At 34.4% G+C, this 25,841-nt stretch overlaps 1 protein-coding gene across 20 annotated transcripts in view; it reads left to right on the forward strand.

Annotated features, from left to right (window-relative positions):
* Positions 1–25,841, forward strand: part of NRXN1 (neurexin 1) — a 1,124,404-nt gene that overhangs the window by 24,090 nt on the left and 1,074,473 nt on the right. The window contains exons 2-3 of one of the 20 annotated variants that reach the window (XM_028103977.1): positions 3,138–3,143; positions 21,846–21,857. The exons of the other annotated variants lie outside the window; for them this stretch is intronic. Of the exons in view, the coding sequence (XP_027959778.1) occupies positions 3,138–3,143; positions 21,846–21,857 (18 nt within the window). The remainder of the gene's footprint in view (positions 1–3,137; positions 3,144–21,845; positions 21,858–25,841) is intronic. 20 annotated transcript variants of the gene reach the window in all.

Consider the following 25,841-nt stretch of genomic DNA (forward strand, 5'->3'; position numbering starts at 1 on the left):
TATGTATTGTACCAAAGTTTGTAAAATACTTTGAAATACCAGAAATTTATCTACAATATATTAAAATATGTTCCTGTCATCAATACCACTTTACTGAAGATTTATTTTCTAATCATAACATTAATAGCTTTTTAATGGAGCATTAAATGTGTGGCAGGCCTCTTCTAAACACTCTACATACACATCCTCATGCAATCATATACTTAACAGCATTTATCTAAGTTGTGCCCAGCCAAAGTTCCTTTTTGAAAATTAGAATCAAACATGATAAGAGGTGAATGCAATCCATTATCTCTGAAGTAGTAAAACAATATGATTCATGAATAACTGAATGCAGATCCTTTTAGCATGTCCATTAATGTAAAAGGCAATTTGAATGTGAAAGATTGTCCTTGGATGCTACGGGAGAAATGGCTCCTGTGTTTCAACATCCTGTTTGCAGTGGCATTCTGGTTAGCAAGGGAGGGCTTAATTTGGGACTGAGAACATTGATTAAACACAGCTGAAATATATCTGACCTTACTGTTTTCTCTGTGCGTATATGTATTGGTGAGTAACAATTTATTGCATATCAGTTATTGTTCATATCTAATAAATGTATTGAGGTTTTTGGATGAAATACCTGATTTAAAATGTTTGCATTATAGTTAATGGGTAGGATTAAATAAGGAAGGGATGAAATACATAAACAGATTTTCATCGACTGGAAAGATTCCTTAGTTATAAATGTAAACAACTTTTGGTCTGACTTACTCTGGCTGTTATTGATGATAGCCCTGCTTCTATTTTCCAAACTAGACTTGGCCTTTCTGGAATGTACATTTTCTTCTGATCTTTGCTTTTGATTTCATCTCTTCTAAAAATTCAGAAATCTTCCTAGCATTTCATAATAAAAATACATGTAAGTATGTAAACAACCCACATTTTATTTAAGAAATTATGTTCATTATATGTTGATCTTCAGAAGTAGTGCTCAGGTTGTCTAAATTAAAATGTTTCCCCTTTGTATATTTAAAACTTGGAGATATTTCCTTGGGGAAAATTTGGTTCCCAAATTGAAAAAAAATTAAAAAAACAGTATTTAAAGAAATTGTGATGAATTTCTATGCACAATATACAAATTTAATGATATATTTCAAATGTTTTGTTGCAACTTTTTCAATTTCGTGGTCCCATAAAGAAGAAGGAGAAAGAGAAAATCTTCATCAATTCACTTCTTTCCCTATATGCAGCCTACAAGTTAGGTAATTCTAACAGAGACCCAAAAACTTCACTTCTGTACTAGCCCACTCATAATGCTCACTCTCTACGTTTGTGAGTTTGGTAAAACCTTGATCATGTGAAGAATTTAAATATCAAGGGAATCTGTGAAAGGTGGGTTTTAACTTTCCAGGTTCTACAGTAGTAAAAGATAATATTGAAAGAGGTTAAAGTGGTTCCTCACTGAGTCCTAGTAGCTCAGCTACTTAGTTACCTGGACTTTGCTTTTGAAAAGTCTTAATAAGCACAGTTTCCCCATCTATAAGATGAGGAAATTACCCTGGGCAATTTCTAAGATTTTTGTTTTTCTAGCTCTAGAATCCTGAAGCTATAGGTTTGATCAAGACCAGAAGCCAGGTAAATGCATATTTGGAATGAGAAATGAAGTTTTGTGGTTTTTATTCCAGGGCTGTTTTCTATCATCACTACTATCTTTGACACTAATTAAAATATGTGAAAAATAAATACATATGTACATGTAAACATAAACATGTACATGTGTACAAGATTTAAGCTCATTTGAACTAGTCTTGTGCTTACTCTGAATGACTCAGCTTGTTAGGCAAGGGGCCTAAATTCAGCCCACCTTCTCCCACCTCATCCCAGTTCACCGATTTTTATCTAGGCTTTTCCTGAAAAAAGTTTTGAGATGATAGTTTCCTTCAAGTGAATATTCTTTAAGCAGAGTACGTACACGGTTGTGGCATTTTGCCATAAAAATACAGATTAAAAAAATGTTACCATCACTTTCCTCCCACAAACTGCCCATTTATCATCTTTCCAGAGAAGGGATTGTTTTATTTCCCCTATCTTTGGTTTAGGTCACAGGAACTTAGTATTTCTAAGGTATCTGCTTGCAGATACCTTAGAAAGGTGCACTATTTATTGTCAGAGTCATATATATTTCACGTACCCAAGACTTTCCCCTGTAATAGCCTTATTTACCAGTGTATGGACTTAGAAGAACATAACCTATTTAAATGCTTATCAACTAAAATCATCTGAATTTTTTAGAAAGCTAGAAGTTACTACCTCTAAGGGCTCTTCCTACAGGGAGAGTTTGGACCAGGATGACAGTGAGGAGATGAAAGCATGCAGGGCTTTATACCAGCTGAGGCCTTTGCTTAGTCACACAAGAATTATTGCTGTGAATCTCTGAGCTGGGCTACTCTCTGTAAGCCAGGACATGTCTGCAGATGCATTTATCCTTGACTGAAGGATAAACTATGAGATGGGATGCAAAATTTATTTAAAATCTAGTGACACCTTCCAAGATTCTCACATTTTCAAATGTAGTCTCTCAGACTGAGATCTTACCTTTTTTCTGCCACTAATTCATGGTGGCATTGGGCTAGTAATTATTCCTGTCTGTGTCTCAGTGTTCTCATCTGGAAAACTAGAAGGTAGGACCAAGTGACTTCTGTGATCCTAATCAGCTTCACAGTTCATTATTTCCCTGTTGAAGGTCTTTGGTCAGCCCTTAAAGCAATGTAGCTGTCCCCCAAATTGATAATAAGTGGCATATTGATTGATAGTTTAGGCCTCAGTAAATGTTCATATCAATGTATATCTTTTCCCATAATCCTTTTTATTCAAGATTATTACCCTGTATTTATCTTGAACTGAGTGCAAATACTTTTTTCAAGCTTGAGTGACTTCAGTATTTAAAACTGAAAATCATATGGAGAATGGATTTTGAAGAAAGGAATAAAAAGCCCAATATAACTGCATCACTGTTCGTATTGAGTTACCAAGTAACGGCTCAGGATATTTTGTATCCTGTGCTTGCTGTAGCTTTCATGGCGTTAATTTTGCATTTAGTGTTCTTGTACATAATTTAAGACCCTATTTTAAATTTACACTTTAAAAAAACTCAGATGTGTGTATGACATGTGCAATTTATATTATCTATAGCATTGGTAATTATTTGTTAATATTTATGGAGCATTTCCTGGATGCATGACACCCACCTAATGCATTCTCCAGTAGTGAACTGCATCTAAATTAGTATTACTCTTTATGGAAGAGACATTTTAAAAATTATTTCTCTGAATATGATGAGGTTTGCCATAGAATAGATACAAGCTTAGGTCTTTGGCTTAGACTTTTCTGCTATGCCTCTCTGGCTGTGTTCCTTTTCCCCGTAGAGGAAAATCTTGATAAACTCTGAAAATGTGGGGCTCTGTACAAACCTGAATGTTTTTGACCAGTGATCAAGTATAGTTGGGAACTTGAATGTAGTTTTCTCCATAGTTGTGTATTTTTTCTTATAATGACTGTATTCCTTGAAGAACAGAAGGTAAAATTTACAGCTGACATTTAGCCTCAGTGTCGTTCATTAAATGTATGGATGTTTTTGTGCATGTTTATTAGTGAGACTTAGTACTTAAGAGTACAGGTTCTAAATCCAAAATGCCTAGGTCCAGTTCTCTAACAGCAATCAGATGATTTAACCCGTCTCAGTTTCTCACCTGTGCATGGAGACAGCGACAGTCCCTATCTTGAAACAAGGCAGTAAGAGATGAGTGTGAAATGCTTAGAACTGTGTCTGGCACAGACAAAGAACATGTAAGCAAAAGGTAAAACTTGTTTTTTAGATTTTATTGTATATTCTGGGAATTGAAACGGGTGTTCTGGAAGGATGAGTGAGAATACTGAGGGTAGGAATATGGAAAGGTGGTGAAGGTTAAAATATGCACCAGTAAAATAACAAACTTTTGGGAGGTGCTTGGGGTTTCCCTTTTCAACATGACAGTAAACCTTTCCTCATGCCAGGGGATGGCTTAGACAAACCAGAGAAGGATGTGCTGTCTATAATTATTGTTGTGAAGAATCCTTTGCAAGTAGTGTATTGAGGAGCGTACTGTGAATCGTAAGATGTTCTGTGGAGCAATCTTGTTGTGTGGAATCTAAAATTGTCCTAGCCTTCCATGTACATAGCATTTTACAGGAATGAAGCATATTTTATCATGAGCTGTAAGTGCACAGACAACTTTTGTGGTGACTATGACAAAGAATTTGGGTGATAGTCTGAGAATTCAAAAGAATAATGACAAGTTGGAGAATTAAGTCTTAATTAATAGAATAAAGTTAGATTGAAACAAAGATTCAGCCACTGACTCATAAAGGGAAGGTTTGAAGGACTGAGGTGATACAAATATAAAAGAAGAAATCTAAAGATCAGAAGGAGCCTCACATAGAAGATAAAGAAGCAAGATGGTACTATGTTTTTTTATGTGATAAAAAATCTAGGGGGAGATGAACGAGAGACTATGGACTCTGAGAAACAAACTGAGGGTTCTAGAGGGTAGGGGGGTGGGGAGATGGGTTAGCCTGGTGATGGGTATTAAAGAGGGCACGTTCTGCATGGAGCACTGTATGTTATACTCAAACAATGAATCATGGAACACGACATCAAAAACTAATGATGTAACGTATGGTGATTAACATAACGTGATAAAAAAAAAATCTTGGGGGTAGTGTGTGTGGTGGGAAAAGCCCTACACTAACCATATAAATGTGCATATGGTGTACATTATCTGGGCTTCCATTTTCATTTAGTGAAATGAAGGAATTAGAGCATCCTTTCTTTATGATGTCTTCCAATCCAATTACTCTGAGACTAGTTTTCCTTGTAAACAATGAATATGTAACTATTTTCTCCCATAACTATCATTAACTTTCCTTAAGGGTACTATACTAATTAGTATATCTATATTTTAAATACTTTCTTATTAATGGTCTTTTCTCCCTGCTCCTTGTATGTCCCTGTATTTGAGTTTCTTTTATGTGTTATTTCAGAAGTCATTAGAGAGGACTTAGTTCATGTAGCTTTTGGTCATAAAAGAACTAAGTTACTCTGTAAAATCACAGACTTGGTAAATTCTGTTTCATACTGCTCTACCTACAGGCTTGCCAATAACTTCCAAAGATATTTATTAACCCACATGTTATGTTGATCCATCTGTCTTTACTAATAGTCCATCCTTTTTAAAATCATCCCCAGAAACTATTCTTGTCTCATGCTTCTAAAGAAACATGAATAGTATCAGGCTATGTGAAAAAGGAAAGCTGTAGTAAGAAAACAGACTGAGTCGTTTCTAGATGAATGCACCAAACACAAAAAGATTGAAGGAGAGGTGAAGTATATTGAATTTCTTTCTCATTAAACCAGCTTCCTGATTTTCATTATATCTTCTCCTTAATCCTCATGGGGCCCTCTTTGATTTCTTTCAGGTCTAGCCATCAGCTTATTTTTATAATAGGTAACATTCTGGCTCCAATGAACTGTGCCTTTTATAAGCACTCAGCCTATTTTGGGGCCTTCGGATTCCCAGTGCCAGTTTATATTTTCTATTGTATACCTACTGTGTGCTAGGTAAGGAGGGAGATAGTCTTTTAAAATCCTATCACATATAGCTAAAGAAATCTTTGAGGACAGAATGTTTACATTTCAGTCCTTTCTGTTGCTGGCTATCTGTGTGACCTTGGGCAAGGTTATTTAAGTTCTATAAGCCTCAGTTTATTTTCTATAAATGCAGATAGTGTTTATATCTACTTCACTAGTTCGGTTGGGGAATAAAAGTGATCACTTGTGGTTTTAGCACTCCAACTCTTTAATACTAGTTTTGTTAGCTAGTATTTAGAGAATGTGTGTGTGTGTAGTATGAAACAAAACAGTAATTATTGATGGGTACCTGAATCTGCCCTAGGTGTCTGCTCATGTTGGGTACCATTTCTTATTATTTGGTTAAAAGATTAGATTCAGATATTGAGCAGTTTCTGGTTATAAGTATATAGAATAAAAGCTGACATCTTGTTGAGAAGAACTTTGTCAATAGAAATAGTAGTGAAGTTTATTCATTTTCTCTTTTTCTCTCCCTCCCTCTCTCTCTCCCTCTCTCTCTCTCTCTCTCATTTGATTTGGTGGCAGTTCCTCATGGAGATGGAGAGAAAACTGGTCAGGTTCTAAAGTATTATCCTATCCTCTTTTGGACTGTGTCTTAAGCTTTTATGCTGAAAGATTCATACATGCACACTCTTGATACAGACTTCTCCTTTTTAGCCATTTAGGATATAAATAAAATTAGATAAAATGTCTGGAAAGTCGTGGCAGAAATTCCAGAGCAGCCACCAGATGGGAAAGCATTTCAATTGGGATCGATTCTTTATTGAAACGAAAAATCACAAGAATGAAATTAACAATAAAAAGCTTGTATTGCTTTGGCATCTTTTAATACTTTTTATTGTCAACCTATTTTTATCTCAGAAGAATGTGCCCATTGGATCACATTCCTAAGACATTAGAGAATCTGTGTTCTGGAAATTTAGTCTGTAGTTAATGCCAAACTATTTTCTGGTACTCTTTTTCCAAATCTTTCTCCTTGAAGTGCAAAGATTTCATTGAAATGTGGAAAGGGGATGTATGAATGAATGAGAACTAGAAAGAACAGGCAAAGCATTAGTATAGGAGTGAAGATATTTTGAAAGGGAGCATGTTCTGCTGAAAATTTATTCAGAGGCTATTGCAATAATACCCTAGTTTTGAATAGATTATCAGGAATATGCAATGGAAAGTTGGTTTGCCTAGGCTTCCTGTTATAATCAGCTCTCTGTTCTCACAAGCATCCATGTCAGTGAGATGCTGCAGCTCGACTTTTCTTTTCACCCGTAGAGATACATTATTTAGGAGGTCACTCTCTGCAGAAAGTGGAGGAGAGAAGGTCAAAAGGAATATCCCATTCCCCTCATTGTTAAAAAATTATAAATATTTGTTTATGTCTTGGTATCTGGCCCTTAATTATCATGTTCAGTAAGTGTGTGAGCTGAGAATTTCTTTCCTGATGCTTAAAGCTTACTCAGGACAACAAAAAAACTGCTCTTTCTTTGGGAGAAAAAGCTGTCTGTCTTGTTAACTAATGTATTTCCAGGTTCTAGTATGGTACACGCAGCAGATGGTCAAGAAATATTTTGCCAAAGGAATGTACGAATACATGAAGAAAAGAGTAAATAAACACATGAATGATGATAGATCCAGAGCACAGACCCAGTTCTCTTGGATTCCCCAAAGTGCATATTTTCCCTACTACTATTCTCTGCTATCTCCATTTATACATATCCCAGAGAAGTCGAGGATTTGAGAAATGTTGAGGCGTCAGCCTGGGAAAACTTGTTCGTTATGACACTCTCAGCACTCCCGCCAGCATGCAGGCATGAGATCCAGGGAAGAACTGGCAAGAGAAAAAGAAAGTTAGAGGGTGTTGGCTTATTGAGTTGGGGGAGCAGAAATCTTATTTTAAAAATGGATGCAGAGATGAATGTGGGTTCAAATCTAAATTGGAAAGGTATTAAGAATGGAGAGGAGAGATAAGAGAATTCGAAGTCTCTGTCTCTGCTTGATGACAGAATAAAAAAAAAAAAATATTATCCCCAGATTTCCCTCTGTACTCTGCAGAGCAGTGTTTCCTAAGTATTCTTCCTTAGTAAGGTAAGGGGCGAAGAATTCAAAAGAGCATTTGAAGTGTTCCTTATGCATGTATTTTGAGACTAGATTTAAAAAGTGTAAGAAGAGCTGGGGACATTGAAACTAAAACTTCGTAAATTTCAAAATATTCTATTTCTGAGATGCTTAAGTTTTACTGACCATCCCTCCAATTAGGAAAAATTAGCATAATTTTATAATATCTTAAAAGCACTGAATAAAAAAAAAAAGAGCGAGAATTCTCTGAGGACCTGAGTTCCTGAGTTTTGAGAAAAAGAAAATCAGATGAAAGAGAAAGAAATTGAAAGACAAGGAGGGAGGGTGTTACAAAGAGAGAAACTGGGGCAACAGAAATGTTAATGAAAATAATCTATGTGTGTTTGGGTCCTTACTATTAGCCACTGTGAGAATTTGCATGGATAATCTAATCCTCACAGCAACCTAATGGAGTAGATACTATCGTTGCGCCCATTTTGCAGAAGGGAAAACTAACATTTTAGACAAGATACATAATTTAGGCAACCTCACACAGCTAATAAAGGGGAGCAAAAGCATTTGCAAATCAGGTATAGCTGCTGCTAAAGTTTGTGCTTTGATTCCCTGCCTGGAGCTTTTTAGAATACTTTGCTACTTCACTGAATTATAACTTAACCTCAGTGAATGGTATCTCGATACACATTGTGGCTGTATTGGTTTATAGACCATAAGTAATATGAAATTAAACAGGGCAGGGAATATGGAGTCACGGTTAACCTTCTCTGTTTGGTTTAAGGCTTGTATATCATGACACTCATTTTTCAAAGAATCCTCTTGTTGGTGAGAACCTTTTGACTGTACTTTTTTTTTTAAGTGGTTGATGATTGATTGATTGATTGATTGAGAGGGAGTGGAGGTGGGCAGAGGGAGAAGGAGAGAGAGAATCTTAAGCAGGCTTCATGCCCAGTGTGGAGCCCCACCTGGGGTTGCATTTCATGACCCTGAGATCATGACCTGAGCCGAAATCAAGAGTTGGACACTTAACCGACTGAGCCACCTGGGTACCCCACGACTTGGCATTTTTGATTGTCCACATTTTCATAGTAATGAAAGGCATGAAACCATATTGTTCACCTCATCAAGTGTTCCTTTGGGGAGAAAATAAATACAAATAGTTTCTGTTAAAAGAAATCTGTATTATTTCAATCTGGGTTGCTTTACCAGATGAGTCGTTAAATGGGACCAATGCCATAAAAAAGAGAGAGATCAGGAATTAGCTGATTTAGGTATGCCACTGGGATATTCATCAATGTTGCAGGCTACAAGTAAGGAATAGATGGAACTCATGTGCATTATTTCTCTTAGCTGCATATTAGAGACACAACTGACCCTTATGGAAGAGTCCATATCCCACAAATCACTGTTGCATCAGAACTATCTCAGTTCCCTGGATAGACTTGAGTTAGTGTGTGAAGATTTCAATAGTAGATATCCAGATTTAGACTTACGGATTTTCTGAATTGAATAGAATATCAAGGAGAGCTTGGCCTCTAAAATCAATCCTATTTGATTGCTTACAAAAGATACATGCTAAGGACACATTGGAACGAAGTTTCAAAAAAGTAAGTCTGTATTTTGTAGTACTCCTTCACTGCAGCCACCACAAACTGGACAGGGACCAATTGGGGTTAATGGTGTTTGGCTTGAATAGCTGTACTTAGCTAGCCATTAATCCCCAAAGAAATGCCCAGATTCTGAATTATTATTGATTCATTGACAAGCTCTTTCAACAAAGCCAACAGCAAATGTTCCACTCAGGACATATGCACCCTCTCTCAGAAGCTGCCTTAAGTGTATTCACACAAATTGAATGTAGAGTAGGAAGATACTTCAGTGACCATGAAGATTATACCTCCAGTTTTACCCTAGTTAACGGTTGTGTTTCCTAAAATACATATAAGATATACTCAAATGTGGTAATCCATTTGTTGATTTTTTTTTTAATTTTATCTTATTATGTTATGGGAGTCACCATACATTACATCATTAGTTTTTGATGTAGTGTTCCATGATTCATTGTTTGTGTATAACACCCATTGCTCCATTCAGTACGTGCCCTCTTTAATACCCATCACCAGGCTAGCCCATTCCCCCCATCCCCCTCCCCTCTAGAACCCTCAGTTTGTTTCTCAGAGTTTTGTTCGAAGTTTGTAACAGGATCTGGGAGCATTGTTGTTCAAAATATGTTACCACAAATTCCAAATTGACAATGTGGGCAAAAGAGCATGCATTTTACAAGTTATATGTTAATCTGAAACTGACTCCTTGTATACGGGAAAGAATATCTGGAATGAGAAAATGCGGACCATGCCTTAAAAAGCACCTAGATTTCTGGGTGCCATTTTTGCTTTATTTTAATACTTTTTACGCTGATGACTGTACTAACTTAAATAGGAAGTTCTTAATATTTGCTAGTAAATTGTTTACATGATAATCACAATGTGAGGAACTATTTGTCCACATTTCACTCACACATGGATGCATATTTATTCGAATGTGAATAAAAATTATAGAATTGAAAGAATGAAATTGCTAAGAGCTAAGAGCTAACAACTACGGGAATACTCTGGAAGGGATTCTCCCAATTTATATTTTCATTAACACTATATAAAGCTTTTGTTTTAAGCACCTCACCAAGACAGAATATTATCATGTTTTACTTGTCTCAGTCTGATGAAGAGAAAAGTGTGCTGCTTATTTTAATTTCTATTTTCCTGCTCACTGGTGAGGTAGGACATCTTTTTACGTATCTATTGGCCATTTTTGCTTACTTATTTTTTCCTCTAATTTCTCTGTTTATATCTTTGCTCATTTTTCTTTTGGAGTTATAAAATGTTTTATGTACTCTGGATATTGATATTTTGTCAGCTATATTGGGAACAAATATGTTTCCTAGGCTTAACTCTGGCTTTTTAAACTTTATGTTGTCTTTTCTTCCCTTAGAAGTTTTAATTAAAATTTTTTTGTAATTTAATTTTTTATATAGACAAATACTTCAAAATCACATGTTTCAGGGCATCTCTCCATGGTCTTTTGCTAGCCAGGGCTGAAAATGAGAAGTCTGATTTTTCCTTCTGATATGGGCACTTTTTATTCCTTTTCTCTGGAAGCTTTTTGGATTTTCAGCAGAAAGCCTCAAAATAAAAACATATCCTTCTATTCCTTCTAAATGTTCTAAAATTTTATCAAGATATCTGTGAATATTTTTTTTTTCATATTCATCAGCATTTGATAAACCTCTGAACCAAACATGTGTGTCCTCACTTTGGGGAATTTTATTTTGCCACATCTATTCTGTCTATTCTACCTGTAATTTGATTAGATGGATTTGAGAACTTCCTTAACTAATGTCCATGTTTGTTAAACTTTTCTCCATCCATACATTTGACCTCCTCAATATTTTGCATTGCTTTCTGGAATTACTCCTCAGCTCAATTTTCCAATTTAGTAATTTGAGCTGTAGCTGTGTCCAGTCTATTGCTATAGAGTTTTTATTTCAAAAGTCTTACACTTACTTTCCAGTATCTCCATTTTTAAAATTCTCAACAAGTCTTCTTTAGGTTCCTCAAATTTATACTTGTATTTATTACTTATATTTGCTTTTATATCTTCTTTCTCCAATGTGAATTCTTGTTTTAGTAAGATTGGTGCCTCTCTTTCATAATGTTGATATCCTTCAAATGTAGAGTGATTTTTAGGTTTTTGTTTAACCCTGTGTTTGAAAATGCCTATCATGGATGTTGGTGATACTATTAGGCTCCATGTTGAATATTTAGTAAAACAGTAAGTTCTGCTGGTTAAGTAACTGGGTCTTGAAGCCAGATGGATCTGAGCTTGAACTCAGCTTTACAAGTTAGTAGCTATAACCACAGGAAAGTTCTGTAACCCCTTCACGCCCTAGTTTTTTCATTTATAATGTAGAGCTAATCATCATATCTATCTGTTGGAGCTAAGGATTTAATAAAGGATACACATAAAATTGGTTAGCACAGTCCCTAAAGTGTGGTGAGCTCAATGAATATTGCTGGTTGATGATGATGCTGAGGACAGTGATGATGGTGAGAGTGGTGGTTGTGGAGGAGAATGAAGAGGAGGAGCTTCAGGACCTGGTGTAGCAGCAGTTTCTTCTCAGGACCAGGAGCCAGGAACCCTACACACACATCCTCACTGACCACATTTACAGCTTTGCCTAGAAGTAAATGTCATTGGTGCACAGAGCTCTTGCTTCCCCCTCTCAGGTCAGGAAGAGTAGAGAGGCAGCTGGCCCAGGTTCCTGGAGTGCACTTCATGGTTGGATGGCTGGAGCCTCCTTCACTCCCAGTTCTGTAGCATTTTGCACCATGTGTGTTTTAGTCTATGGTAATCTCTGGATTTACTTCCCTCGTTTTATTTATTTTTTTCCTGTTTTTAAGATAGCCCTCAAAATCTGTCATCTGTTTCTGCCACTCTCCTTTATTCTCTGATATTCTTCTGGATCTTTTAAGAGCTTATTTTCTGTCATTTCATGGATCTGGAGCAGAAAGGAAAATTGATAGGTGTTGGATCTGCAATCTCAATCCAATCTCCTGATAACTTTATGGGCAGATTTAACTCCTAGTATTACATAACTAAAAATTCTTAAATCTATAAAGTATTTACAAAGGGAATAGATGTTATTGAGAGGTAAATAAAATTTGGGATACAGTATAAGTTAATTACTCATTAAGCTGTTTATCTTTTCAAATTTTCTTAATGCAATTCAGTTGATTTGTTGATATTCCCTAAAGAAACCTCCCTCTGCCAAAGTACATCTTGGCTAAAATAAGAACACAACGTGGTGCCTTTACCAGTGTTAAAGATAGAGCCCAATATACTTTTAACTTCTAACACATACATTCACATTTGGTGGTAATTTTTTAAAAATATATATATTTTAGATATAGTCATTCTTTCCTGTCCCAGTTAGAATCCTCAGCCTATGACTCAGCAGGAAAAATCAAGATTGTTTCTCTTTATATGTCTTTCTTCTAGGAATCTAAGACTTTTTATATAGTAGGTAAATATAATAGGCAAAGTGTATATACTACAGAGTAAGGATTGGCACTTTTTTTTTCCTGTAAGGAGTCAGATAATACTCTAGGCATCGCTGGCCATATACATTCTCTATTACATATTCTTACTTGTTTTGTTCTATTAGTAGTCTTTAAATAAACCTTTAACACCATTCTTAGCTGTAGGGTCATATAAAAACAGTTTTAGGCAGGATAATAGAGAAGACCCTCAACTCTGGTTCTTTTTGCTCTTTTCTAGTGACCTTTTTTATACTGGGGATCTAGAATTCCTATGTGTTAATAGATTAATTTCAATAAAAGGATCTTTGGATGTGGTGAAGGCCAGGATAATGGCTCCATAAAACTTCGTTCATATGTGAACGGTAGCCATGACTATGCTTCTGTACATCTGTCATTGGAATCAAAAGCATTTTTATGATGAATACAGCTCATTTTATGTTTTTCAGATGTATTAAGATGAACTGTCATTATAAAACTGGTAAATAGTTTCACCTATCAGCAGTCTGTAACTGCTAATTATCTTTGCCCAGTTTATAGTTTATTTCTAACTATAGTTTTTAAAAAGAACATTCAGACTTTCTTTATAGTTTTGTGGTTCCATCCTGATCTTCAGAGTTGCATTTTGGGAATAATTCCTTTAAATATGCAGTCTTTGCTCCAGGTGTGTTAGTAAGTAGATAATGTCTATCCACTGTAGTATATAGGGAGTTTTATATAGAAGAGATATGTCAATTACCTTTAAGATACTTGCCTATTAAATAAAGGGGGAACATGGAAGTCATCATAAAATTTGTTTTCATGGACAAGATCCTTTCTAGCAGATTTAAGGGAGACAGTGCATTCCATTAAAATGGACAAATTCTTATAGTATATATTTTATTTACATTTTCCATTTTTTGGAATTTTCACAACTATTTCTATGATAAGGTAAAGTGCCCTGAATTGTATGTATAGGCAGATAAATGTGGAACCTTTCCCTAGGAGGGTCAACAGTTATTAATACTTTGTTAATTGTCCTCTGAGGAGCTCCCCAGAACATGAGGAAATAAAAATACCAGTGTTTTTGTTTGTTTGTTTGTCTGTTTTGTAAGAAAAGGCTAAGATAAGCCACCAGGTGCCACAGGTGCCCCTGGGACTTTAACCACTTTTTATCAAGCACCCACAGAAAATATTGATTCAGTGTTCCTTGAAACAGGAAAGAAACCTTCTCTGAGCTAGAAAAGCAACCCATAGTGCCCCTGGAAAAAGAAGATTCTATCCAGGAGAAAGTGAGAAGTATTTCTAACACCCTGAATGTAAAAAAGTAGCTTCCATCCTCTCTTTTTGGGGAAGGAAGTTTAGAGATATAAATTTAAGAACATTTAATTGGACTTAATTAAGTGGCAAAAGTAGAAGCCAAGGTATCATACTATATCTGGACTAATAAGCAACAAATATTCTGTGATTTAGAAGTGTGAACCTCTAATATAATAAATTTATAGTGAATTCTGATCAGGAAAGATGACTTTCCTAATTTAGTGAATATAAAGACTTAATATAAAATTCCCTGACCAACAGATCTGTTTTTAAAGCAGAAAGAATCACTGAATGAAAAAAAAATAAGAGAATAAGTTAGAGAAGAATACAAGTGGTTGATGACTCTTAGAAAGCTTCAGGAAATTATGTGTATAAACCATAAAAGAACAAAATTCATCGGGCAAAATGGGGAAGTAAGACAATTTTGAGTTTGAATCATTTATTGGCAGAGGGCTTAAAAATAAGATAGTATTAGGTACACATTAAAGTATCAAGTAGGTATAAAAATATTGACAGATTTATTTTTATATTTTTCTAATTTCAACATCATTCTAGTCAAAAAGCAAGTTTTATAAGCTTGAGTGCAAAAGGGAAAAAAAAATTACATGAGATGCTGAATGACCCATTGTTGACTCCTTTGGTTTAAGAATGCTTGTACTTGTTTCTGGAAGGTGCAGTTCAGGTAAATTCTGGTAATTATTCATTAACTATTATTGATGAAGCACTTTCTGAATGTAATACACTGTGTTAATATTAATATCAAGGGCTTTTTTTGATGGCAGGTTAGAATCATTCTTACCTTATATTCAGAGCAGGTATCCAGTGAACTCCAAATTAACTATTGATGAATTGCAAAAACAGAATGGTTTCAGTGCATGACTTGCTTCTTTAAGAGAGGCTTTTCATTAATAAAACTAATAGCAGAGTTGCCTAAAGTAATTTATTCTTGGGGCCTTATAAATGGATTTGATTTGTTCTTCAGTTTTTGGTTTTGTTTTGTTTGCAATTGAAAAAAATCACTATCAAGAAATAGTTTTAAACCAATCATTTTTAGAAAACAGTTGAACTATCAACTTGGAAGTTGGCAGGCTAAATCACAAGATAAATCTGTATGGCTTTTTCCATGGCTTTTTGCCTGTTTGATATTTATTTCAAGGTGTTTTTTGTTTTGTTTGTTTTGTTTTGTTTTATATTTACTCCTTCATCCAGGATGAAATTGGAGTTTCCTCTATAAACTGTCAAGATGAATGATGGAAGCTTAAATGCCCCTTGTGATTTCATGATTAAAAGAATATGTCAATTATTTTCAGGGCCCCTCTTTTCTCTTTTCTTTAAAAAAAGATATTTGGATTGATTTCTGTTAATATTATTGAACCATTATTAAAAAAATATTTAATCCCCTGTGTGTGTGTGTAGATCACTCACACACATACACACATACAGTCATCCTTTATCTAAATAATTATGAAGTTGTGGACTTAAAAACTACCTGTTGCTAAGACAAAATCCATACTCAACTCTGGAATCCTTTTTTTGGTGGTTGTCATTTCCTTTTTCAATTTCTGAGCCAAAGCTGGCAAAGGCTTTGCAACTCAAAGATTTATTTTGCAGACTCGTCCTTTGGTTAGGAACTTTTGAATCAGTTCATGGTCAATGGATAAATGACAAAAATATAAACCATAATTTAAAAAAACTACTATTAACAGATAATACAAATAACTGAAGAGACTGTTTTCCACAATGAATAAATTGGGTTGGTTTCTTACAATTTGGGGAAATAAACACTTTATTTCAGAATCTGTTGTGCCATTTTGATGTTCCCTACCTCTAGAGAATGGTTTAGAGTTTACATTAGATGATCACAGAAAATATTTCTGTAATCACTGTTTGAAATTTGAATTGGTGCCACACACATGCATTTTAATGCCATACCAGGTCTCTGTACCTAGAAGGAATAATAAGTATTTAGGGAAAGTTGTTCAATAGGAGAGAGGATACATTGGGATTTATGTAGAAATTCTTCTACCACAGGTAATCTTTCTGGATATAAACCTATAGAGGAAAAATATACAGAAAATGTGGTCTAAGTTAAAATAAATGCATTTGTAGCAAAATGCAGGAAAATGCTGTAGGGGATAGTTTTAGTAATTATTATTTTCTCGTATAGCAATTTTACTGTGCAGTACCACTGTGATTTTGACATAGTATCTTAGCATCTATGGATTTTCTTTATTGAATTAAAAAAAACCACTTTCTTACATGCATTTATTTACTCCCATCTTCTAAATTTGCTTCATAATAAAAGTTGGTTTTATTAAATGATTAACATCTTACAATGATGCTCATTACCATCGTAATTACCACCACAATTCCTAATCAGTTAATATCAGTCACTTATTCAGAAGATGAAAAGTAAAGAACAAAGCTCTTCTACAGATTAAAGAAAGCAGCATTTTAGAATTTTACTCAACTCTAGTAAAACCATATCAACAATAGAAAAATGAAGAGAATAATATGCAAAACTAGCTTAGAGTAGAGTTTTGGTTTGTTTGTGTTGCTGGCTACCTATTATTTTTCTCATTACATTTAGCAATTTCACTTTGTTATTTACAGAGGACAAACCAGATATTGCTCAAAATATTTGCCTCCTAATCAGGGAACAAGTTTTTGTTAAAATCAGGACAAGCAGATGTTTGAAACCAATGTTGATGTTTCACCCTCCCTTCCAGGAAAATATATATACTTGACAAAGAAGGGATATACAAAATAACATTGAATTATTCAGGTCTGGGATGGCATTGTTTACTGAGAAGCCTCTCATTGCCTAAATAGAATCCCTTCCTTGTGAGACTCTGCGTAGTGTACTCGGTAAGAAACCATGGGATTCTGTAAGTTGAGTAAGATTCACTGCTAGGCATAGACAAAATATGGAATTAGCCTGCGTGACTTGGTCCATAATTTTGTGCATAGAAGGTATATAATTTTTAAATTCAAATAAGCTTTTATAATTTTTGTCAGTCTGTGAAGTAATTTATAATTTAAAATATAAATTATATTCTCCACTAACATGATAAAGCAATTAAAAGAAAACTAATTCTTATTCCTATATGGTACACATCAGGCCTCTTATTCTGGTTTCATTGTGAGTGGCTGGCTACCATTCCAAGAGGAGAATTCTTGAAAACTGGCGAGTTTTCAGTGTGTTTGTTAAACAAGCAGGATACTGTGCTGAGAATAGGGGTAGAACTGCTGTCACATTGTCCATTGGTGAGAAGTTCTTTCTTCCAGCTGGTGTAAATATCTCTCACTGGACATCTTTCCTTTTAACTGCTGGCATTGTAAACAATGCTGGAATGAATATTTTGATTACTAAAATGTATACATCCTTCTGATTGTTTTTTAGTACAATGTTCTAATGCAGGTTATCAATATATGTTACATGAATGGTTGGATGGATGAATAGAATAGAGGACAGCTAATGAATTTGTACACTTACCTTAAATTCAGCCATCTCACAAAATTGTTTTAGGTCTAGTAGTTTCTTTTGGTTGGGAGGTGAATTATATAAATCCTGTCACCTAAGAGTTTTCTTTTCTAAATCTTTAAAAGGTCTCATTCTCTTGTCTTATTTGTTATACCTCCATTATGCTAGATAATAATAAGCAGAAACTTGGCAAATTTTCTGTTTTAACTACAATTATTTTAGTGTTTGTAGCCTATGATACTTACTGTGATTTTTGTTAAACAGCCTACTGTATTTAAGGGTCTTCTATCCCTAGTTTACTTAGGGTTTTTGTACTGAGAACTAGTTGCTAGATTTTTCAAATTCCTTTTCATTGTTGATGCATCATAAGTTTTTTCTCTTTGATTTGTTGGTTAATAGATAAGACTAATATATTGCCTTACATGGAACCACTCAAGCATTCTTGTAATAAATTCTGTTAAGTCTTGAAAAAAAAAAAAAAAGAATGACCCCAAGAAGAGAGAGCTTTCCTTTAGTTTTGTTTGTTTTACAGTTTTTTATATTTTGGGATTAAGAATAGAGGAAATGCCTCATTGTTAATGATTTAGCAATTTTTTTGAGTAAGGCAAAATGTGCCTAACTCAGTATGATTTTTATAAAAAGAAGCGGATTTATAAAGTGATGTGAGTTAAGATAGTGTACTAAATGGGTACTTTGGTTTTTAAAAAGATGAGAGGGTTGAAGTGACTTAGATAAATTTTATAGCCTGACTTAGATTATGGAAAACAGGTGGGAAAGGGTAGGAGAGTGTACTTAATGCTGTGGACAGGCTCATCTTACTTTCAAGCTGTGTAATATTTCAGCTGAATAGAGAAATTATTTTGAATTAAAATTAACTGTTTCTCAAATTTCACCTAAACCTGTAGTATTTCCTGCATGAAAATTTTAAAATGGAGATTATATTATTTTTTACTGGGACATGTGTGGTCTTGTTATACATGAATATATTTAAGAAAAACAATTTAAGTGTTTCACAAAAAAGTAAAAAAAATAATGCAAATCTTACATATATAATGTGTAAAATTATATTAATATACATAGTTTAAATATATTCATAGTAAAATATGACTGAATAGATATTAAAGGCTTTGCATGGTTGTATAAAACTGGAATTTTTCTTTTGTTGTGAAAAATTGAACAAAGCGAGCATTTCTGACTCCAAAATATAGCTATAATTACATTTGCAAAACAAACCAAGATGAAATAATGAATATGCTCTAAATGGTCTCTCTCTTCTTTTTTCCCTTTCTTTTTAGTATTTTTAAATGTTAGTGAGGTATCCTATTATGATCAATGGACCAAGAGATACTGAGTTTCATGAATTACTGTTTATGTCATTTTAACTAAGTTTTTTTCACCCTTGTAATTCTATTATGCTGTTTGGTTAATTAAAAAGTGCTAATTCTAAGAATATTAAATTATGCCTTGAAAATTTCAAATGACCTGTTGAACAATTAAATTCAACATGAGAAGTCATGTTTGACCTTTGATTCACATCCTTTTTTATTTCTGCAAGGAGATAACAGAATCATTGAATTCTTCTAGGCTATATTTTAATTGTGAATCTCAGGTATATGTAGCAAAGCCTCCTCAGGCCATTCAGAATGTGATTTAATTGATTACTCTGTGGTATACTCAGACCTTCATCTTACTGAAATTCACACAGTGTCGCATTTCCTGATTACTGTGATCTTCTGACATTATAGAAATAGATTTTCAGTTTTTTCTTTATTAGCATGAATATTAATGAGTTGCTTTTCTACTATTTATAATTAAAAGATTTCAACTTTACATTTTAAGAGCATGGAATTTCTCTTTATTTCACATGTGTAAGTTGTATGTCTTCTTATATCATAAAAGGATAACATTTGAGGGGAGATAACATTTTCTTTCTAAAACATAAATGAAAATCAAGAAGTTGTGCATGACACAGCAGTCTAAGGAAATGTAAGAAAACTGTTAAGATAACCCAGTATTCAATTTGTCAGTCATCCTCAAAGGAAAAACAAAAATTAAAGTGAGTGGATTCCAAAAGGTTATTAAAAATTATGACCCTCCTAGAGTTCTCAGGAAGATTAAAACAAAAAAAAAGAAACAAAAAAATCCCACAAAAAAACATCTACTTAGACACTGAGGCAGAATCAGTTCCTTTTTGCACCTTTGATTTTGCAAGAAAAAAGAAAGACTTAAAAGAATAGTAGTCACAAAGTAAAATAATAGAATGTGTCTTCAAAGAGATCGACGAGGCATTAGAAGATAGTCTAGGTCTTCATCAGAACATAGAGGTGATGCAGGCATCCTTGGGAACAGTGCCAAACAAGGACCCAAGATTATACACAGATCTCTAAGCAAGGGATGACTCATATTATTTTTAAAACATTTTTTTTTTTTATCTAAGTGGGATTCTTCCCACCATGGCCCTAAGCCATTGCTGAATCTGATGGGTCTCATTGCCTTTCTGATAATGATCAGTCTCAAAGAAAAGAACATGATTTCTTCTTCTCCTAGCATTGGTATTGCTCCCTGTGTATCTCCTTGTATGATCCTTCCTGTATAATCTGTACAGTGTAGTAATGGTTATGCCAGAGGAATGGGGCTCTCTGATCAACTAATGCGGATCCCCAGGTCTGTGGAAAGTTAGGGCCACATAATTGTATTCCCACATGAATCCATGGAGTCCTGAAAGGTCAGTTTTAAAACATAGGGCAGGGGTACCTGGGTGGCTCAGTCAGTTGAGCGTCTGACTCTTGATCTCAGATCAGGTCTTGATCTCAGTGTGGTGAGTTTGAGCCTCATGATGGTCTCCACACCCAGCATGGAACCTACTTAAAACAGAGAAACAAACAAAACAAAAGGCAAAGCCAATAATTGCAGATGTTACATAGATAGGATTTATCTTGTCAGAAAATTTTTAAAAAATAGGCTTAGGCTTAAAGATACTTTGGGAACAAAATATGAACTACGACTCAAAGGCAGAAGTGAACAAGGTATGGCTAGAGGTCCTAGAATAGAGTTTCTGGTTGAGTAGAGTGTTGTTTGTAGGGAACAGTAGAATCATGACTAAAATGTTGAAGACATTTGGTTCCAGGTTGCCTTTGCTTTGCAGGCCATAGAGGGTTGTAGAAAGGAGTGTGTGTGTGTGTGTGTGTGTGTGTGTGTGTGTGTGTGTGCGCACGCACGCGCGCGCATGTAGGGATTATACTTAAATCAGTGATTTTCACACTGTAGCTTGCTTTAGATTAGTGGTTCTCAAGCTTTTTGGTCTCATGGTCCCTTTAAATTCTTAAAAATTTTTGAGAAACCAATAGAGCTTTTGTTTATATGGTTATATTTATTCATATTTATTGTATTATAAATTAAAGTTGAGAAAATGTTAAATAAAAAATATAGAAGCATATCTTCCATTAGCTGTCAGAGTGATGACATCATCATATCATGTAGTTTCGGGAAAATTCTATCATACACTCCTTAGAGAATGAGAGTGTGAATAAGGCAAATGATGCTTTAATACTTTCAGGAAAAGAATGTTGAACTTGTGGATCTCCTGAAATCATCTTGGGTACACAATGGGGTTCCTGGACCACATTTTAGGAGCTACTACTTTAGAGGATCATGAAATTATTTCAGTGCCTTATGATTAGTATTTGTGGATTGGAGTTAAATAAAATGAAAACAATGAAAAGGGATGGAGAATACGAATGCCCTGTAGATCTGAAGGATAGAATTTTTTATGAACTTATTTTGTATGTGATCATGTGTATTTTTTCTTAATGTGTTTTTTTCTTATTAGGAGTTTTAGTTTTAAAAATTTGGAAATTACCTTTTAAAGTTACATTTATGATTGATTTATTCAGCATAAGGATGAAGGTTAGATTTTAGGTGGAAAAAAACAGAGGTGGAGAGAATAGTTACACAGGCATGACATGGAGGGACTGATTTAGAAAATGTCATAAACGTGAACAGCCAGCTCGTTCAAAAAAGAAAGAACTCTTGGATGGATGTGAGGAGAATAAAAGCCTGAGTGCCTAGAGTGAAGCAAAAGCTGCACTATCAGACAATAAGATGGTCAGCAATTTTAGGTCAACTTTTCTTAAATATAGCTGTGTCTCATATTCTGACAAATATGTTATTCTTTGCAGTTCCTTTAGCACAAATCCTGACCTCTTTTCTTCATATCCTGCTGCGTAAGCTTGAAAAGCACAATCCCCAGGTACTGGTCTCTTTTTGCCTTTCAAACCTAAAGATCTGTCAGGCATATATCTTATAGATGTGAGTGAATCATGGTCAAAATGAGAAAAATATGGAATTAGAAGCTCATTTCCTGTCCCTTGTCTGACATTTTGTACAAAAAGTCCTTATTATTCACCACAACTTTTATTGAAATAGTCAAAATGTGTTCACATCATGAGAAAAAAATGGCAATTTGAATAATTGAGTGATCTTCACTTAGAGAGTTTTGCATGATTCTCCCTCACTGCTTTCTGTTTGGATAGCCTGGGTCACTCAGAGTGGAGGGCACTTTCAGGCTGTTCTGTAATCTGCAAATCATCTCATGAATGATAGTATCTCTCTACATCAGAAGGATTATCTCATGAGTGCAAGGACCTCTTATTATTTCTGTACTCTCACATTGCATGCTGTTAGAGTATACAGGGCTCAATTAATATATATTAATTGATTTGTTTAATATGAATAACCAGAGAGCCCCAATAAATGTTTTTTTTCTTTGAAACCCACTAATAATGACTGAGATAAGTGACCAAAAATATGAAAGTAACACTATAAAAATTCTGTGGTATATAAAGATTTCATTAAACTAAAATGTTCTACCTGTTCAGAAATGAATAAAGATAATTGTTTCTTATGATACCTCTAGGATATTTGGAGAACTTCAAAAGTCTTATAAATCACTGAAGATAGTACCATTGTTTATAATCATAGCTTTAGTGCAAATTTCTTCTATACTTAAATTATTTTGCTGCATTAGCAGAGCTTAAAGAAATGTTGAATGAGGTGATATGATGTTTTTGCTCTACTTTGGGTTAGAGTATTAAATTCTGCCTATTCCTAGTACTGTCTTTAACAGGAACTCTGGGAAGTGTTCAGAGTCAAACAGGCAAAATGATACAGGGACTATAAGATCTTGATATATTTTTAGTGATTGAAGAAACAAGAAATGTTGAACTTAAAAAAGATATTCCTAAAGCAGATGATAGCTGTCTTCAACTGCGAGAAGGACTGGGTTCTTAGTGGGTGTTTTTGGCTGGGATTAAATTCAGTTATCTTTAGGACAAATGGGAATTATTATATAGGGACTGCAATTAGAAAATCATCAGCCCTTTGAAGACTGGCTTCCCTTTTAAGAATCGTGTGGGATAGTTCACGTGTATCTCTGTACCTCCTTGGACAATTGCTCTTGCCGGTATTTGCCACTGTTTTTGAGGGAGCCAGTCTGATGAGTTTACCTAATAATTATTGCAGAATGCCACATCCCTGGTTACTTTTAGGGTTGCCAGCCAGCTTCTAGATGAAATGTATTTGGCTCAGGTCCCTAACTCCTTGTTTAATCTCGAGTCAGATCTGTGCTAAGGATCCCCAAATGGGGGGGGGGTCACAGCTAGTTTTATTCTAATTGAAAGGGGGAGATAAGACATGAAAGGCACCATGAACAAAGCACCTACACTCCGGACCGTCATGTGTAAGAGGATGTATATCCAAAGGACAGGGACCCCATGTGCAGTTTTACAGCTTGTACCCTGCAGAAGGGCATCTAGCTATACCGGCCAATGGGGTTTGACTTCCAGCTGGTACTCAGCTCATCGAGTCTTGCCTTGAAGGCTCTGTGTCTCTATGTGGAGGTGGCTCATTTCCAATTCCCACAAAGGTGGAGTTTAGATGGGTGGTTGCTATGGCATAAAGGTAGATAAAACTCACAATAAAGCGTCTTTCAGGCCAACAGAAAGCACTAGTATTGACATGTTTATCTAAATTAATCACATCTTTCTTTCTTTAGCAACATAGATCTTTTGAGGAAATTTTTTTTTAAGCATCGACCTTCAAATGGAGCACATAAAAATATATGTAAATTTTAATTCCAATTTAGGTTATTGACAAAGTCCATGTTAATAGTTCCCAATAATAAGCTGTTTCAAAAAATTATAAGTAACATGTTATCAGAAATTCTGCTCCTTACAATTAAATAGGAATATCATGAGTCTCCGGTACATCTTCTCTCTTGCTGAAATCTCCAATAAAGGAAGTGAGAAATATTAACATTTTCTTTGGGAAAATAAAATGCACATGATTTCAATCAGTGGGTCTGTTCTAGCAAATTGGTCAGGTGACATGGGCTCTAACATTAAAAGTTAAATAAGAGAGAAATAATTCTTACATAAATTAATAAGTCTGTATTATCTTGAGAAGGAATTTTTAAGAAAAAAATTAAACATCAACCATATGTTTGTAGGTCATTATGAGGATTTCAGGCCCATTCTCAAAATGTGTGTGTGTGTGTGTATGTGTGTAAACTGTGTGAAAATTTGGATCAGAAAGTTGCGACTGTCAGAGAATTTGAAGATATATAAGAATACAAAGAGGAAAATGGAGTATTTTTCAAGAAAAATTTATTTACTCCCTAAAATACTTACTTTAAAAAAATTCTGAATCATTGCGTTTCATTCACTTGATGATAACAGGCATTATGGCTATGTTATTCACTTACTAGTTCCACAAACATTAGCTATCTACTATGCATTAATATTGGAGGCAGATACTGAAATATAAAATAGTCGGTGCTGTTTTTCAGTTTTCTTTTGAGTGATAATTAGTTTTTTTTTCAAGAACAATATAAAATTGAGATTTGTAGGTATACCCTCTTTTCTCAACCTAAGTCTTGGTTAGGGCAGCAATTTTATAACCAATTTTTTTTTGGATAATAAAAAATTCCCAGAAAAGGTTATGATTTTTAAGTAACTTACTCTGTATTAGGGGGGAAATACTGTTCATAGTTATAAAAGCAAAGCTCAGAATAAACAATTTTTGGAAACAAATAATTTGGTTAATTTTTTTTTAGACTCATGGAATGGTGTGGATCATTAAAAGAGCTCTATTGTTGAATCACTATATTATACACATGAAACTAATATTACACTGTATGTTAACTAACTGGAATTTAAATAAAAATTTTAAAAAACAATCAAGGTTGGAATTAAGAATAATTCTTTTTGTAGAGTTCTTTAAATGTTTAGGTTTTCTGAGGTATTCTTACTGTTCACTTTCACGTAAATTAATTTTTTATCATTGTTTTCATTAGTGTGCTTTGTTATACCATGAAACCCCAGTGTCTGTAGGAATCTAATCAGTTGATACGTGGAATGCCAGATGACTTGATTTTAGTGAGTAATGTCTTGATAATATTAAGTATAAGGCTGTGAACTTTCAGTACTAAGCTTTGATCCAGATATGATAATTAAATAGATAAAGATTTGCCTTAGTAGTCCTAAAGTTAGATGTGTGTACAGATTAAAAAAACATTTTTTTACATTCTGAGTGTTTTCTGACACTCATGAAACAACTTATTACAATGTAAATAGTTTGGCAGGTTCTAAATGGTATTGTATTTTCTGCTCAAGATGGTTTATTGTTAGTATGGTCTTTCCTGAAAGATACTAAAACCTACTAAGAACCACTGATTAACTACTATCATAAAATAATAGCTGGGTAAATTCATTAAGAGAGTTTATAATTATTTAAAGTCAACCTCTTCTGGGGCCCCTGGGTGGCTCAGTTGGTTAAGTGTCTGATTCTTGATTCTGGCTATTCTTAATTCCAGCCTTGATTGTTAATAAATTTATTACACCATCAGAAAAAAACTCATTAAGATCAGCTGAAGGAAAGTAAATAATGAAACTTTGAAAGTTCGCTATCTTATCATAGATGGAAAAACAATTTAACTCAGTGTTGTCATATTTATATCAAGTTATAGGGTTATCATTGCATAATGTCCCACTAATCTTTGATTTTATGCAATGAGATGCAGTAGAGCTCTTTTCTTTGTAACTTTTTAAAGTTTTTATTTAAATTCCATGATCTCAGAGTTGTGAGATCAAGCCCCATGTGGGCTCTGCACTGGTCTTGGAGCCTGCTTAAGATTCTCTCTCCCCCTCTCCTTCGCTCCCTCACCCCCTGCTCATGA

This window comes from Eumetopias jubatus, unplaced genomic scaffold, assembly GCF_037043125.1.
Source record: "Eumetopias jubatus isolate StellerSeaLion01/CBP00866 unplaced genomic scaffold, mEumJub1_p1.0 scaffold_9, whole genome shotgun sequence".
Lineage (NCBI taxonomy): Eukaryota > Metazoa > Chordata > Mammalia > Carnivora > Otariidae > Eumetopias > Eumetopias jubatus.